The 15,916-nt window shown below is 34.6% G+C and overlaps 1 protein-coding gene across 1 annotated transcript; it reads left to right on the forward strand.

Annotated features, from left to right (window-relative positions):
- The first annotated feature begins 556 nt into the window (after positions 1-556).
- SF2 (splicing factor 2) lies at positions 557-15,374 on the forward strand. Its single transcript, XM_089645340.1, has 5 exons — positions 557-855; positions 3,811-4,004; positions 4,847-5,019; positions 10,042-10,130; positions 15,237-15,374. The coding sequence occupies exons 1-5, from the start codon at positions 683-685 to the stop codon at positions 15,337-15,339; spliced, it is 732 nt and encodes a 243-aa protein (XP_089501466.1). The 5' UTR covers positions 557-682; the 3' UTR covers positions 15,340-15,374.
- Positions 15,375-15,916: the final 542 nt, after the last annotated feature.

Below are 15,916 nucleotides of genomic sequence, written 5' to 3' on the forward strand. Positions count from 1 at the left end.
ATCCCTATTAATATTTTTACAGATTTTTTATGAATTTCGATTTCCTGCAAAAATAAGCACGCTAGATGCGTTTTGGGCCTTCCTAGCACTTAATGCACAAATCCAAAGCCAGCTTCTAATAAGATAAGCGTTAGGCGATTGCCGAAATGACAATCGGCAATAATTGTTAAACACGTGAAAAGGACATTCGTTCTTCTGTATGTACCCTTGCTGAGAAAAGTTGTGTTTATCAAAAAATATTTATTACTTTCGGAAATAATATTTCTATATAATATAGTTTCTTTCGTCATGCTTTGATCGTAAGGTAGGTACATTGGTTTCTCGTAAGAAGGAATTTATAAATGTATGGCAAGTAATTGTGTCAACGCTGGCAACTTTTTATCAGACTAGGATCCAATATTTGATTTTTTAAAATAGTACAGAAAAATATAAAAAGGGAACTCTATATTTTTCTTCCTCAACTAATTATATGCAAAATATTAAACATTTTGCTTAGTTGTCTTCTTTTTAACTGTATCCAAGATTAATAACTACTTCCTCTAGGAGCAAACGCATCGCCATTTTGAATTGTAATCTTGATCTTGATAAAATAGCGAGTTTCGTTTGTTCTCAGATTCTCGGATTTATGTTCGGAAATATCGTATTTTAGTTGCTTGTAGCTTGTTTATCTATCAATTTTAAAATGTCTGGGGCTGGTGGCAGAAACGAATGCAGAATATACGTAGGAAATCTTCCTCCTGATATAAGGACGAAAGACATCCAAGATTTATTTTACAAATTTGGAAAAGTTACGTTTGTCGATCTAAAAAACAGAAGAGGCCCCCCTTTTGCCTTTGTGGAATTCGAGGATGCTCGGTAAGTTTAAAATTTCCTTCCCTTCCATACGGAAATATATTTGTCCTGTTTTTAGGAACCGGCATCGACATCACGTAAGTGTTGTTTTGATTAAAAAAAACATTAATTGCACGGTGTAGGAGTCTTGAATATTTGATTTCAAAGTCCTCTGAACGCCTTGTGTTTGAATAATTTATATTACCTAGGTGCTGAAAAACTACACAAAGAGTAGCAGAAATAGTTGTAGCGACATTGTAACCGGTTTTCTGACTTTTAAATAAGCATACAAACGGAAAATATTTTTTTTTTTTCGATTTTGATGATCATTTTTTGAAGTGTTGATCTAGCTATTATATTACATTTTTAAAGTATAAGTTTTGTATTTTTGTAACGCTGCCCCAGTTTTTAAAGATTATTAAGTATTATTGGATTGGAATGATTTTTAAGTATTATTGGATTCAACTGGGTGTTTCCCTCCTACCAAATCCTACTCTTCAAGCAATGGCGGTTAGTGCAATGAGGAAAATAAAGGAAAAAATGGGAAAAAGATACACGTAGCCATACATCCAAAACATAGTATAACTATAATTTAAAGGTTACCAATTTATAAATTGTATAATGTATAAACTTAAAAGTTAATTCCATTAAAATATCAACAGTTAATATTTTCGTATTCAACTATGACTGGTTGTTTTTATATCATGTAACTCATTACACCAGTGTAACGCGGCCGGCCACACATCTATTCCGCTTGCCACACCGAGCTATTACACAACGCAGTGCAATTATAATACGCTAGCAAGGCATAGTTAGGGCCCGCCTGATTTCGTGTTGACGGAGGGGAGCGGGGAAGTCACATGGAATCGAAATGAACAGAAGCCGACATGGTTGCACTCTTTTTAGTTTGAGGCGCGCCTCAAAAAACTAACACTTCCGAAGTATTAGATTTCTTATTCCGATTTGCTCTAGTGACCAAGTTTAGTTTGGTTTTTTGATCGTTTGTGATGGTATGATAGTACTCATTAGTACCTACGGAGTACAGCTTTAAAAAAATTGTTTGTGCCTCCTCACTTTTTAACGGTGCCAACCGCCACTGCCTTCAAATGTTTCTGAATGATGGTGAATTTATATATTAATCTTGTTTTAATTGGCAAATTTCAAAATTATATGGAAGATTGGAGTTGAATTTAGACTTAGAAGAGATGAGATGTTGAATGGATTGTAGAAAATTAATGAAGATAAGGCTTGATAGAAGAGAGGATATTTGTTTAGAGAGGGACAACCGAACAATTTTTTTTTAATAAGAGTTAAAACTCTTATTTTCATAATATATTATATGTAGCGTACAGTAGTGTTGAAATTCAATGATGTTTTTGCACTGGTGTACAAATTTGAATCTTCCGTGTATTTCAATTTTATTATTGTTTTTGCACTGGTGTACAAATATAAATCTTCCGTATATTTCTATTTTATTTATTGTTAACTTCCTACATGATTTTTATATTTATGTTATAGAGAACATTGTATCCAAGAAACTGGAAAACTTTGGTCGTCTGTAAATATCGTCAGGAGAAATTTATTCTTTAGCTTTTTCAAAAGCACCCTTTTAGTGTTAACCTGTTGAAAGCCGAAGTCAAAAATCCTCAGAATGCACTCGGTTGCTGGATTATATATATATATCTTTTTCTGATCGATTTCTGCTTACCAGAACATAGACTGTGTTTTGGTAAAACCCTTCAAGCCACAAAATGAAAACTTAACAGGAGACAATAAAAACGAATATTTACAAATTCGTAAAACTAATTTAATATTGTGTGTGCGTGGAACTCGATGTACACAAGCGGAACACCCGTTCACAGTTGATGTTGGCTTCATGAGAATGGGCCGCTTCTTCGACTCGTTTTTGAGAGGAATATTTGTGGAATGAGTTACCGTCATCCATGTTTTTCCCTTTTCATATAATCCAGGCCTCTTCAAGACCCGCATTAATAAATCCCTCGCTACAGCCCCTATCTTAACCCGCCTCACAACACTACCCAACCAGGTGGTGACATAGCTCCCCTGGCTTTACACTATACAGTCAGGGGCTCTCCTGTGAGATGTCACATAAAAAAAATCTTGAATTTATATGAAAGAGTGGTTATTTGTTTTTTAAAAAAATGATGTAAAATATTGCAATTCAATTTATAATTTCGAAAAATTTGTGAGTTGAGTGGTTCCGTCTACTTTTAGTAGGTATTAAAAATGACTTTACCAGTGGAAAGCTGATGGGTTTCTGGAGAGAATGCTAGCATTCTAATATGATCCTTATTAGAATAATTTGCTATGCTACTTTGACTTTAATGCTTTGAAAAATGTATGAAAAACAAAATCAGCATCGTTTGGGCTAATAAAACTTGAGGTTTTAATATTAATATTTTTCTGTTTCGTGCTCCGGCCTTCAACAGATTAGTCAGCGAATATTGCTTTAACGTGTTGTACTTTGAAAACTAAGCCAGGATATCAAGCTATTATGCCGGCGTCCTATCCTGGCAAGATCCTGGCTTACTCTCCTGGCCTGGCACAAGGTAGAGCGGTTTACACAATTATCATTGCCGTGACTAACACATTTTTAGGGAAAAGGACACTTCACTAGCAGATCGTGAACTAGCTTCGCCAGCCACACGAAAGCTAAGCACAAAGTCAGGATAGTAAATTCGGTGGTGGGGGGCTCTACTAGCTCAAATAATAGAAGTCCATCTTATTAAACTATCTTGGCTTGAGATGCTAGTCTATGTCTAGCTTACTTGGTTAAAAACATAGCTAGTTCTGTTTACATGTAGTTAAAGTTGCTAGCTTGCTAGATTACTATCAATAGTTAGCTATCCTGGCTTTAAAATACTGGCCTCGTGTCGTTTGGGCATCAGTGTCTTACGAATTTATCTTTCGGAATCTTATGTGTTATCCATCAGTTTCTTATGAATTTTTTCTCCTCAGTGACGCAGATGATGCAGTGCGTGCTCGCGATGGCTATGACTACGACGGCTACCGTCTGCGCGTGGAGTTTCCCCGCGGCGGGGGCCCGGGCGGCCGTGGTGGTGGCAGAGGCTCTGAGAGGCCAATGGGCGGGGGCCGTGGAGGAGGAAGAGGGCCTCCGGCCAGACGATCCGAATTCAGGGTGCTGGTTAGCGGTAAGTTATTATTATTACGATTGTTCACTTCATTTTATCAAAAACTTCTTGTATTGTATTTTATTTACACAATATAAACTTAACAACTGCTATGTTAAAATGTGGCTAAAACACACTGAATTCATAGTGCTTTCTTTCATTTTATGACAAATACCTTTTTTGCATTTTAGTTTGTCTAGCAAACTAACATGTCAGCCTGTCAAGCAACAGGCCCATTGAAAAATTTTCATTTTACGATTAGTATAAATATGTCCAAAACAGGAGAAGGCTCATTGTCATGTATTGTATGTACATGAATACATATGTACTAATTTGATATTGATGAAAACATACTAATCTGAGCATACGTAGTATATTGTTCTAAGGTCACAAATTGACCCTATCCCACACCTTTTCTGCCCACACTGCAAAAATAAACATTTACGATGCTGTAGTCCCGTGTAGGCAGAATGAGTGGGCTTTTAGGAAACCTGAAATGTAAGAGATGAATAACAAATAAGGTTAAAAGAATTAACAAGTTTATTGAACTGAAAGGCAGGGCTTATTTTATTGTATAAAGAAAGGTATTATATAGAAATATAAAAGCATTATATACCAATATAGGTTAAATATGGAGATTTTTAAAATTTGTTATCAATATTTTATGGTTTTAATTTTTTATTAACTTCAGACGCTACTTATAAATTAACGATAGATGCGATATAATGACCTTGATCGAATTTGAAACCTCTTGCATTCGACCGTTTGTCGTATTTATTTAATTTGATTGACGTTATTTTTGTTTGGAGGTGTTCCTACATATTTCATATTTTAATTGTTTATTCAATCTTTTCTTCTCCCAGGTCTCCCGAGCTCTGGGTCCTGGCAGGACCTGAAGGACCACATGCGCGAGGCGGGAGACGTGTGCTTTGCTGACGCCTTTAAGGACGGCACAGGCGTGGTGGAATTCCTCCGCCTCGAGGACATGAAGTACGCCGTCAAGAAGCTCGATGACTCTCGCTTCCGGTCCCACGAGGTACGTCAATATACCTCTCTAACCCAGTGGTGGTTTCAGACTATTGTATTTAGACGGCATGGTATGTGAACATTTTTGTTTGAGAAATATTCTTCGGGTAGTGAGATTTTTGTAAAAAAAAGAACTTGAGTCATCACTGCTCTAACCTATACCTCACCCATTCCCATCTTCTTCCTCTTATCCTATTGGTCTCTCCTCGATGCAGCTTCTTCTGGCGTCCCTCTCCTGCGTTACTTCGGCGGTTTCCGTCCATTGCATCAATCCAAATGACAAAGTATTCTTTCCAACCAAATAATTATTATATCTACCGAATATGAAAATAGTTGTGCTGTGCAAAATATCTTAAAATATTATGTGCAATTAACATTATTTCAATGTTGCGGAATATTTCAAAATCGACTCATCAATAATAATCTAGTAAAATCATTGACATCCATAAATCATTTGGACAACCTGTACTTTTACGTCAATTTTTATAATGGATTTAATAATGAATATTGTATTGTCGTAATGATTTATGACAAAGGTAGGCATCATCATAATGGCTAGAAATCACCTTTGTTAGGAGAGATAAACACATTTATTATGTTTTGTAATTTTTTTCCACGTTTGGAGTATTTACTCGTGGAAAACAACATATATTTATCTGTGGTTTTTTCCATCTCTTTTCACGTTTGAAATTAAATATTCCAATTTATTAAGGCATATTTCAAACACAAAATCTAAAAGGTAATTTTATCTAATTTTTTGAATGGTACATACAGTAGAACCTCGTTAATTCGAAATCCAGCGGACATCAAAAATCAAATTTCGAATTAACGAATTCCCACGTAATTCGAAATTTTATGAAAAAAAAAAAATTTTTAAATACGCCGAAAATCGATTTTTTCGGCCGCCTCTTCAAATCCGGGTGGTATTTTAGTTGTAAATTCGTATTATTACCAATTATTTCTTTATTTTCGCGGTCGATTACCGTAGCGGTAGGCCCTTTAAATTCAGATATTCGCAATAAATTCGTAAAAATGCTATATATTTACGAGTAAATCGAGATTTTGCTGCGGATTTCGGTCGCGGCCTACCCTTTAAATTGAGATATTCGTAAAAATACGATATATTTCCGCGTAAATCGAGATTTCGCGGTAATTTTCGGTCGCGGCCGGCCCTTTATTTCAAATATCTGAATTTGAATTCGTAAAAATACGATATATTTCCGCGTAAAACGAGGATTCGCGGCCGTATTCCGTCGCGGCCGGCTCTTCAAATTCAGATATTCGAAATAAATTCATAAAAATGCTATATATTTACGCGTAAATCGAGATTTCGCTGCCGATTTCGGTCGCGGCCTACCCTTTAAATTGAGATATTCGTAATAATACGATATATTTCCGCGTAAATTGAGATTTCGCGGTAATTTTCTGTCGCGGCCGGCCGTATATTTCAAATATTTGAATTTGAATTCGTGAAAATACGATATATTTCCGCGTAAAACGAGGATTCGCTGCCGTATTCCGTCGCGGCCGGCTCTTCAAATTCAGATATTCGAAATAAATTCATAAAAATGCTATATATTTACGCGTAAATCGAGATTTCGCTGCCGATTTCGGTCGCGGCCTACCCTTTATATTTAATATGTCATATTTCGGCATGGATCGAAATTTTTCGGCCGATTTCCATCGCGCCGTATTTTTTCAACTCAGATATTCGAAGTAAAGTTAGTAAAAATACGATATATTTCCGCATAAATTGAAATTTCGTGTCCGATTTCCGTCGCGGTGATGAAATACGATATATTTACGCGTAAATCGAAATTACGCGGCCGAGTTTCGTCGCGGCCGACTCTTTAAATTCAGATATTTGGCGTAAACTCGTAAAACTACGACATATATCCGCGTAAAATGTATTTTCTCGGCCCTTTAAACTCGGATATTCGAAATAAATTTGAAAAAATACAACATTCCAGTGTAAATCGATTGAGATTTACAAAATAATAATACTAATTAGAACGATGTATAACCACGTAAAAATACATTTTTCGGCGTTTCACCGCCACGGCTGACTTTTAGATTCAGATTTACGAAATATTATGATTTATTTTCGCAAAAATCAAATTTTTTCGAATTACACGAACAAATTTTCGTGCGCGGACAAAAATAAATTTCGAATTACGAATTAACGAATTTCGAATTAAAAAAAATTTTGTATGAAAAAATTTTTCAGCGGAAATTTTTTTTGCGAAAATTTCGAATTATGCGTTTTTTCGAATTATCGGGGTTCGAATTAACGGGGTTCTACTGTATTTGTTTTTAATGTTGTCACTAAGCACGTTATCAAGTAAAGGAGTTTTAAAAGAAAAACTCCTTTGCTTAAAGGATGTTCTGGTATTTACCGGCTGATACATTAAAAAACAACCCATTCTAGTGTTGCACACTTACATTATATTTCTTAAGTACAATAAGAGCAATGAAATTATATTTAATTTTTTAATGATTTAGTATTATTCCTAAAATATTCCTGAAAAAATTCAGTACTGTAACAGGATTATTAAATAAATGCACAATTTGGACAGTGAACACAATTAGGGCGGGTTGTTTCAGAGAACAATTCTTCAAATTTCAAAGTCAATTTCTGTGAAAGTTCTGTTATTATTTCACTTCTGTCTAGTAACTGGCCTATAATGATATAATAACAGAACTTGAATAGGACATTCGTAGAACTTGCAAATGAATGTTGAAATTTGATGAATTGTTCAAATTCTATGAAACAACCCATCATTAGTCTTTATTTAGGGTATAATCAATTTGCAAGTATGACATATATTTATGGCAGTTCAACAATACTAAGACAGTGTAATAAACTTTATGGGTTCACTGAGGAAGTTGGTTACACCTGAATTGTTCCTCCCAAAACAAAGGAATATGATCCATTATTCCTTTGTTTTACCAAAAGGGTTTCAATGAGTATTTTCTCTCTGGATTAGCTGAACTCCGAATCCGACAGTTTACCGAGCGGCGCTTGGGGCAGAACTGCCAGAGGTGGCTAAAGTTAGGTAACTTGTTCGCCACAAGGGTTTGCTGAACTCTGAAGCAGACACCGGGAAGCAACTTGCTCTCTAGAACTGAAACATAACCTATTATAGGTCGTCACAGTTGCGTCATCCCTCCCAGGTATCACATGTGTACAGCCAGAGCGGCGGAATAAAAACTAACCAATAGGATCTCTCGCCATTAATTAGTAAGAGAAGAAGCGATGCAGGAAAGAGAAAGTATTTGAGATTGAAAAAGATCGTAAATCGATCAATATACGCTCGGAATCTGTAAATCTCGAAAACATTCCAAAGTAGTTGAACTTCATACCAACAAGTTACCAACATCCAGCTATGTAAAATGCATTACATTATATTCTGCTTTATTGTCCTTGGAGGTATTATAGTTCACTTGTATGGATCAGTATATGTTAGAGCTTGCGGCAAACACTGCCATTTTATTTGCACAATCGCAATCTTTTTGTATTATAAATTTTGCTATTGTATTTTTAAAATGATAAAAATGGTTTTCATTGCAGCATTTTAATTGGTTAACTATAATAATGATATTAAATTAACATATTCATGTTTTATCAAGAATGTAGTATAATGTTTGTTGAAAATAGAACTCTGATATCTACAATCAGAGTTGCCGTATAAATATTTGCCGTGATTAACTTTTTATTTGTATTTTGTCATGGAAATAAAATACTTTACGGCTTTTTACACAATTTTCTAATTAAAATTTTTGATAGCATGACAAATTCTGTTACATGAAGGAAAATCAATACTAAAAGCAGGGGTGTATTAGAAAAGTGTTAGACCTTATCAATCAATCTTAAAATGTTAATTATGTATGTCGAATATAGTCTCAGTATTACCTTGGTGAAACGCCACCATTCAGAATCTGAATGTTGCTTGAAATGGCTTTAGCTGTGTTGTGTGACTAAAACTGAAAGCAGGCGTGCATTAGAAAAGTGTTACACCTTATCAACCAATTTTAAAATGGTAATTACGTGAGTGGAAGATACTCTCAGTATTACATTCAGAATCTGAACATTGCTTGAAATGGCTTTAGACGTGTTTTGTTTCTAGATCTGAATAGCCAGGTACTTCATCACCTTCCTCTTCTCATCTCCTTTCCCTTTCCACTACCTTCAGCCTCACGACATACCCCAATTGTACCATTATCAGGTATGCCGTAGTCGCAATGGCTTCAGACGGTTGGGAGCTATTGGTACTTGTATTCAGTATTCATATTAAAACAAACAAAAAATCTGCTGAGGCCTTGAAGTTTTGTCCTAAATATAAGCCTTATTGTCTGTTATTTGCAAGTGCAAACTATAGTTGGCGCTAACAAAAAATTGTCCAAAGAAGCGAAGTTAGCAGTCCACAATGGAGTGCTGGTACCTACCCTGATGTATGGAAGTGAGGCATGGAACTGGCAAAGAAAGGATGAAAGTAGATTGAATGCTGTTGAAATGAGATCCCTGAGGCGTATGTGTGGTAAAACCATGTATGATCGTGTGAAGAATGAGGATATCCGCTAAGAGTGCAAGGCTGATGTAAGTGTAATGAGTAAGATCAAGAAAGGGACGCTTAGATGGTTTGGGCATGTAGAGCGAATGAGCGAAGAAAGGAGTGTAAGGAGAATATACAATGCAAATGTGAATGGTAGCAGAAGTCGGGGACGCCCGAGGAAGATATGGTACGACCAAGTGAATCAGATACTTGAGTCGGGCCATGTCAAGAGTCAGAATAATAGAAGAGTATGTAAGAGACGATGTATGAATGTGAATGAGGCAAGAAGTGTGTGCCAAGACCGAGTTGTTTGGCGGTCCGTCCTCTCTGCCTACCCCTGCGGGGAAACGGCGTGATGGTTAGTTAGTTAGTTAGCAAACTATAAAATAAGCAACTTTAAAAAAAAAAATTTATGCTTGTTGTTATTTTGACCGAGGCACAGGATGATTTTATAATGTTTATTATTGTAATTTTTTTAGGGGGAGGTCTCGTACATTCGAGTGAAGGAAGACTACCGTGGTGGAAGCGGAGATAGATATGGAGGAAGCAAAGAAAAGGAGAAGTTCAGGTAAAGTTTTGACTATAGTATGTATTACAAATTGCAGGATACTATTATTTCTTTGAAGTATAAAAAAACTTGATAAACATCATCATAGGTAATTTTAATTCAGCATTAAAATTATGATACCCAGAATAGATAACAAAATTCTGTGAAATCCTTGAAACAAACTTTTCAATGATATTTATTTGTTTATCAAGTACCCCATTGATGAGAGACTTATCTTATACTTGATGTAGGGCATTTACCTGATGATGAGCACTGCAAGACTACCTGAAACTTTGGATAAACAAGGGGAAAAGCACAATGTTACTACCTGGGACGGTTCCATGATATTTCATCAAGATGAAAATTCAACACACCTTGATCACAAAGTGATAGAGTCATTAAAAGTGATGATTGTTTCATCACTTTTCATGACTTTATATCATTTTTTGTAGGCGTGTTGAATTGTCATTTTGATGAAATACCCGGTCACCACATGAGACTTATTGGCCAAGAAGATCTTAAATTATGTATATTATAGCTGTGCATAATAATAATATTTACAAACATACATACAGAAAACATACTTTACATACTTTACAAACAGACGGCCGGTATAGTCCAGTGGTAACGCATTGGACTGCCATTCCGAAGGTCGCGGGTTCGAACCCGGCGTGCGCAAATAAATTTTATTTGATTAATTTGTGTTATTTCACAATTAATTAATTAAAATAATATATGAAGACCCCAAGGCAAGAAGTTGTTAACTTACATTTTCGTAAAAAATGAGTTAGAATGCTCTCTAAACTAATTCGCATACGCTCTTTCCAATGAACACCATGCCAGAGCTTAAAAAAGGCAGGAACATGCTTAAATCAATGTGATGAACATGTTAACTACGTGTTTCTGTGACATTAAGTTGATAAAATCAGGGCAAGAACTTGTTAACTACTAAGTTAGCAAGTTCTTGCCGTAATTCTGTAATTAACAACTTCTTACCATCTACATTGGTTTAGATTTTTATGGTTAACATGTTATTCACTCACTTTAACGTTTACCTTGGTGGTTTTAAAAAGTTTTGCAGTTTATGTTTTGTATTTAAAAATCATCAAAAATGAGTTCCAGAGGTGAAAAAATGGTGAAGATGTGTCAAAAATTGATCAGGGAATCAGGTAAGCTGTATAAAACATTATCGTTCATCTTAATTTATCCTTAAAGTAGTTTGAAAATGGGTGAATCATTTTTGTTTTGATGTTTTTCTGTCTAAAAGTCAACAATTTTTTATTGTAATGCTTATTAATTTGTTTCAGGAAGTGTTCAAGATTCCACTAATTTAGTACAACCTGAGAAGCATTTAGGCATACCTCAAAATAATGTAATTTTAATGGATGGTAAATGCAAAAAAAATGTTTTACTCTGTGACTCTGAATATTCTTTTATGTTTTCTTATGTTTTGAATTCCTTCATTAATGCTTTACAATATTTCGTTTCAGAAAGTGTTCAAGACTCTTTGACTGGTGTTGAGTTTGGGATATTATTAGGAATATCTCAACATGATGTAAACTTAAAAATACTTTATTGTGACACTAAATTCTTTTGAACATTGAACTAAAAATGATTATTTTATTGTACTTTGTATTTTCAGAAGATAATCAGAGTAATCTAGAGTATATCGCTACTACCACTGGTACAGGAGATATAATTTTGGAATACGTACAACAAAATGTGATACTCAATACTTTAAATCAAACTCACCAGTTTGATTTAAAGTATTGAGTAAATTGTACCTTGCATCCGATTTGTCAATCCCAAAACTGTATGAGCTCTATAATATGTTTTGTGGAGAAAAAGAGTATGCCCCTGTTTCGTTGAATCGTTACACTAGGATCTTTACAGAGGATTTCAACTTATCGTTTGGTGTACCTAAGACAGACACTTGTGGGACTTGCGATAGCAAAAAATCTGACCAAATTCATGTAAATATGTACAAAGCTGCATTTGAAATTCAAAAACATGATAAGAATGATAAAAAAGATAAAAAGATAAAAAATTGTGATTTGGAAAAGACGCTACCTCTCCCAAAGATATCCACAAACGTGGCTTTCTATTTAAGAAAACTGTGGCTCTATAATTTGGGAGTACATTGTGTGACAAAGGAGTTAAATAGGGCATATTTCCATGTTTGGAGTGAAAACGAAGGGGGCAGAGGGAGCGAGGAAATTGCCAGTTGTTTAATGGCCTTTGTCAACACCATGCAACTTCAGAGCAACAAGTTTCACCTTATTGCGAGGAGTGACTCTTGTGCCGGTCAAAACTAAAATATACATTATGTTCTGGCAATATTTAATTCTAGCAAAAAAATTCAAAATATTTGACCATAAATTTCCTGAGGTTGGTCACTCATATATGGACTCTGATAGAGATTTTGCATTGGTAGAAAAAAAAATTAATAGATGCCAGTCCATTCAATCAGTGGACCAATATGTAAATTTAATGATGTCGGCTAACACAAAAATATACCCATCGTGACAATGATGGCTGATAAGTTTGTTAATATTAAGGAATTAGGGCAGCAATTGAACTTTATACACAATACAAAAAACACTATCGGAAAAAGGTTAACTTTCAAAAAGGAATTCGCTGGATAAGAGTGGAGGAATTCGGGATTTATAAATATCGCGAATCACTCTCCGAAGAAGAGCCTTGGAAAGAAGTGGATCTTTAAAAAAAGGTGTGAAACATTATCTTCCCCGCCAATGCTGTCATCAAAAGTTAGAGATAACAAAGAAATCGATGCGGCCAAATGGAATGATATGCAAAAATTGTTACCATACCTGGATGAGGTTTTTCGTGGATTTTTTAAAAGTCTCAAAAAAAAAAAAATTGACACATGCTCTGCTACCTTTTCTTTTCAATAATAATTATTATTTAGTTACTTTATATCAAAAAAAAAGTTTAATTTGTTTGATTAAATAAAACAACAAGAATTTAACATGTTCTTGCCTTTCAATTCTGTATCTTCCTCACCTATCCCTGAAGATGGCATGAACATGTTAACTACATTTTTTTGTAGAAAACATGTTTATTTTAACTTTTAGACTGCAAAACTACTTAATATTACTAGATGTAATGTAAATTTGGTTTGTTTACTACACCATGAAGGATCAGTACATTGTATATGACATTCAAATAAAAAATTATAAGGCAAAACGCAAAAGTCTAAATATCTCAGAATGCATTCAATGTAAGTTAACAACTTCTTGCCTTGGGGTCTTCATATAGTATATTTGCGGCACGTTCCAGAGTGGAATATACTACCAGTATCGCCCTGGTGTAAGACCACCATTCAGAATTGAAACGTTGCTCCAAATGGCTTTAGCCGTGTTTAGTGACTAGATCTGAATAGCCAGGTACTTCCCCACCCTTCCTCTTTCCCTTCCCCACTTACCTTCAGCCTCACAACATCCCCCAATTGGGGATGCCATAGTCTCACTGGCTCCAGACGGGAGCAGTTGGGACTCTTGTGAGGTATTCACTATAAAAAAAAAATACTTGCATGGCAGGTCCACTTCAGATAGAAACTTTTATTATAAAGTTTAAGCTTGAAAATAGATATGACTTTGCATGCAAGACAGTATATTAAAAACAGTGGACATAACACGATTATACATTAGCTATTTAACCAGTGGCAGTTTTTCTATGAGGGTCATTTGGTCAATGACCTCAAAAAAAATATGCTGCAATAGTATTATTAATATAAAAAGTGGATTTTACAAACTACCCAATTATTAATTTATTTTTAATAATCGTGCCATCTAGCGTCCAAATGAAACTTTTTTTTTTTTTGTTGATTTTTATATTCCAATATACATTTTTTACTTATTTTTTTTACTTTGCTACCGGTATCGACACAACCGTGTCATTAACGTAATTTGATTTGGTGACGTAATTTGCATGGAATAATTTAATATGGCAAATTCTGTGGATATCGTATTGAAAGAAATTGTAAACAATTCATTGAAGCATCACAAACATATTCAAATAAAGTGACAATAAGTTTATGTTACGAGAGAGAAAAATAAAAAGGTTGAATCAATATTTTAAAACGAGTTAAGATGAAGCTGCCAAATCACTATTTTGATTAATCTTTATAACGAATTGGTGTACATTATGAATACCAAAAAATATGTTTTAGATAAACTGAAGGTTTTCCTATCGTTTCGCTTCTGTAGAATACAATTAAAATATAAATTATTCAATAAAAAATATAAATGTAAACTACTAAAAAAAATTTTTTTTTCAATAAAAATGTATGAACGCGTAAAGGAAACAACTTTTAAAAAATACAGTATTATAGCTAAGATTATTTGTGACAGTTTCACTTGATTAATTTTTTGAGCTTTCTTATAAAATTGTTTACAAAATAAATAAAAATCAGTTTTGTGCTTGAAATTGAACGTTTCTAGACTACGTTTGTCAAGTGATTTTAATGCCTATTACTTACGATACAAGGTTTACCAAGAATATACACATTTTTGGCTTGTAGCTTCCTCTTAAGTTATAATTTTTGTCAGTGGATTTGCGGGTGGAATAAAATGAATGTATAGGTACTTTTCTTTCATTTTTTACTTTTAAATCTGCTAATGAACAATGGACTGAGGTCGGAGTTAGTGATTTAAAAACTTTTAAAAGGAAAAGATCTTTCAAAAGAACAAAAACATTAATTAGTTATGTGTGTAAATAATTAGATAATAATCTTATATTAAACAATATTGTACTACCAGCTTCAGAATAGGTGAGTACCGAAAAATTAATTACATACATTGGCGTTTTTATAATATTCACTACGCATTAGGAATATGTACCAACATTTCATATAATTTTTTTTTCGATTGACCTTCCCCTTCTGGACCCTTATAGCCGCCTCTGTATTTAATCCTCCATTACTATTGATGTTACATTTATTAGGAGATTAGACTGGAGAATTTAGGACTCTTTGGACGGGAGAATTTTTATGAAATTACCTTAATGTTGGATGTTTTCATTTTTCACACATTTATTTATTTACAATGTCTTTTTGCTTTGGACCACTTAGTTATAAATTGGTGTTAATTAATGTTTGTTTTCCAGGTCTCGTTCCCAGTCATACTCTTCCCGCCGCAGCTCTCCTCGTTACTCGCCCGTGCGTCGCGTGTACAGCCGCTCTCGCTCCCGTTCTCGCTCCAACTATTAGACACTACCACAACAACCATCACGGGCCGGTCTCCGGTCTGTCCCACTACCGGGACCATGTGTGCCTGGTTGCTAGACACGTCCGTCTAGCTATTCTGGTACTGAACTCAATGGTAATCTATGTTTTTATGTCTCGGTACAAGCTCAATTATCTCAATAATCGAATTCGTCACACCTGTATTGTACTTACATTTAAAAAGAAATCTTTTTCACTGACAAGTTTACGTGTTATAATTTACAAATGGCATTCTCCACCGATACTGAATTAAAAAGCATTTTGATAAACCTCTCTTTACATGCCTCGTTACAACGATAAGTTACAACAGAGTTATTCAGTGTTGGCCTTAAGCATCAATCTATCAGATACGTCGTATAAAAGACAATAACATAGAAAACATTATGAAACAAAAAAGTTCATTAGTAGTAACCTTTTGTTGTTAAAATGAATCATCAGAAGAGATTAAAAGGTTGAATCATAACGGGAAAGGTTGTCAGCGAATTGATTTACATATACTATATCTGAAGTGATTGTAATCTTGTTGATGGCTATGGCTAAATGAACAGATTCATATGTTTGG

The sequence above is a fragment of the Hesperophylax consimilis genome, chromosome 22, assembly GCF_061612785.1.
Source record: "Hesperophylax consimilis isolate HC1 chromosome 22, BYU_Hcon_1.0, whole genome shotgun sequence".
NCBI lineage: Eukaryota > Metazoa > Arthropoda > Insecta > Trichoptera > Limnephilidae > Hesperophylax > Hesperophylax consimilis.

Coding starts and splice junctions, on each gene's coding strand:
- SF2 (XM_089645340.1), top strand. CDS start 683: ATGTCTGGGGCTGGTGGCAGAAACGAATGCAGAATATACGTAGGAAAT. Junction 4,005..4,846: donor ATTCAGGGTGCTGGTTAGCG/GTAAGTTATTAT, acceptor TTCTTCTCCCAG/GTCTCCCGAGCTCTGGGTCC. Junction 5,020..10,041: donor CTCGCTTCCGGTCCCACGAG/GTACGTCAATAT, acceptor TAATTTTTTTAG/GGGGAGGTCTCGTACATTCG.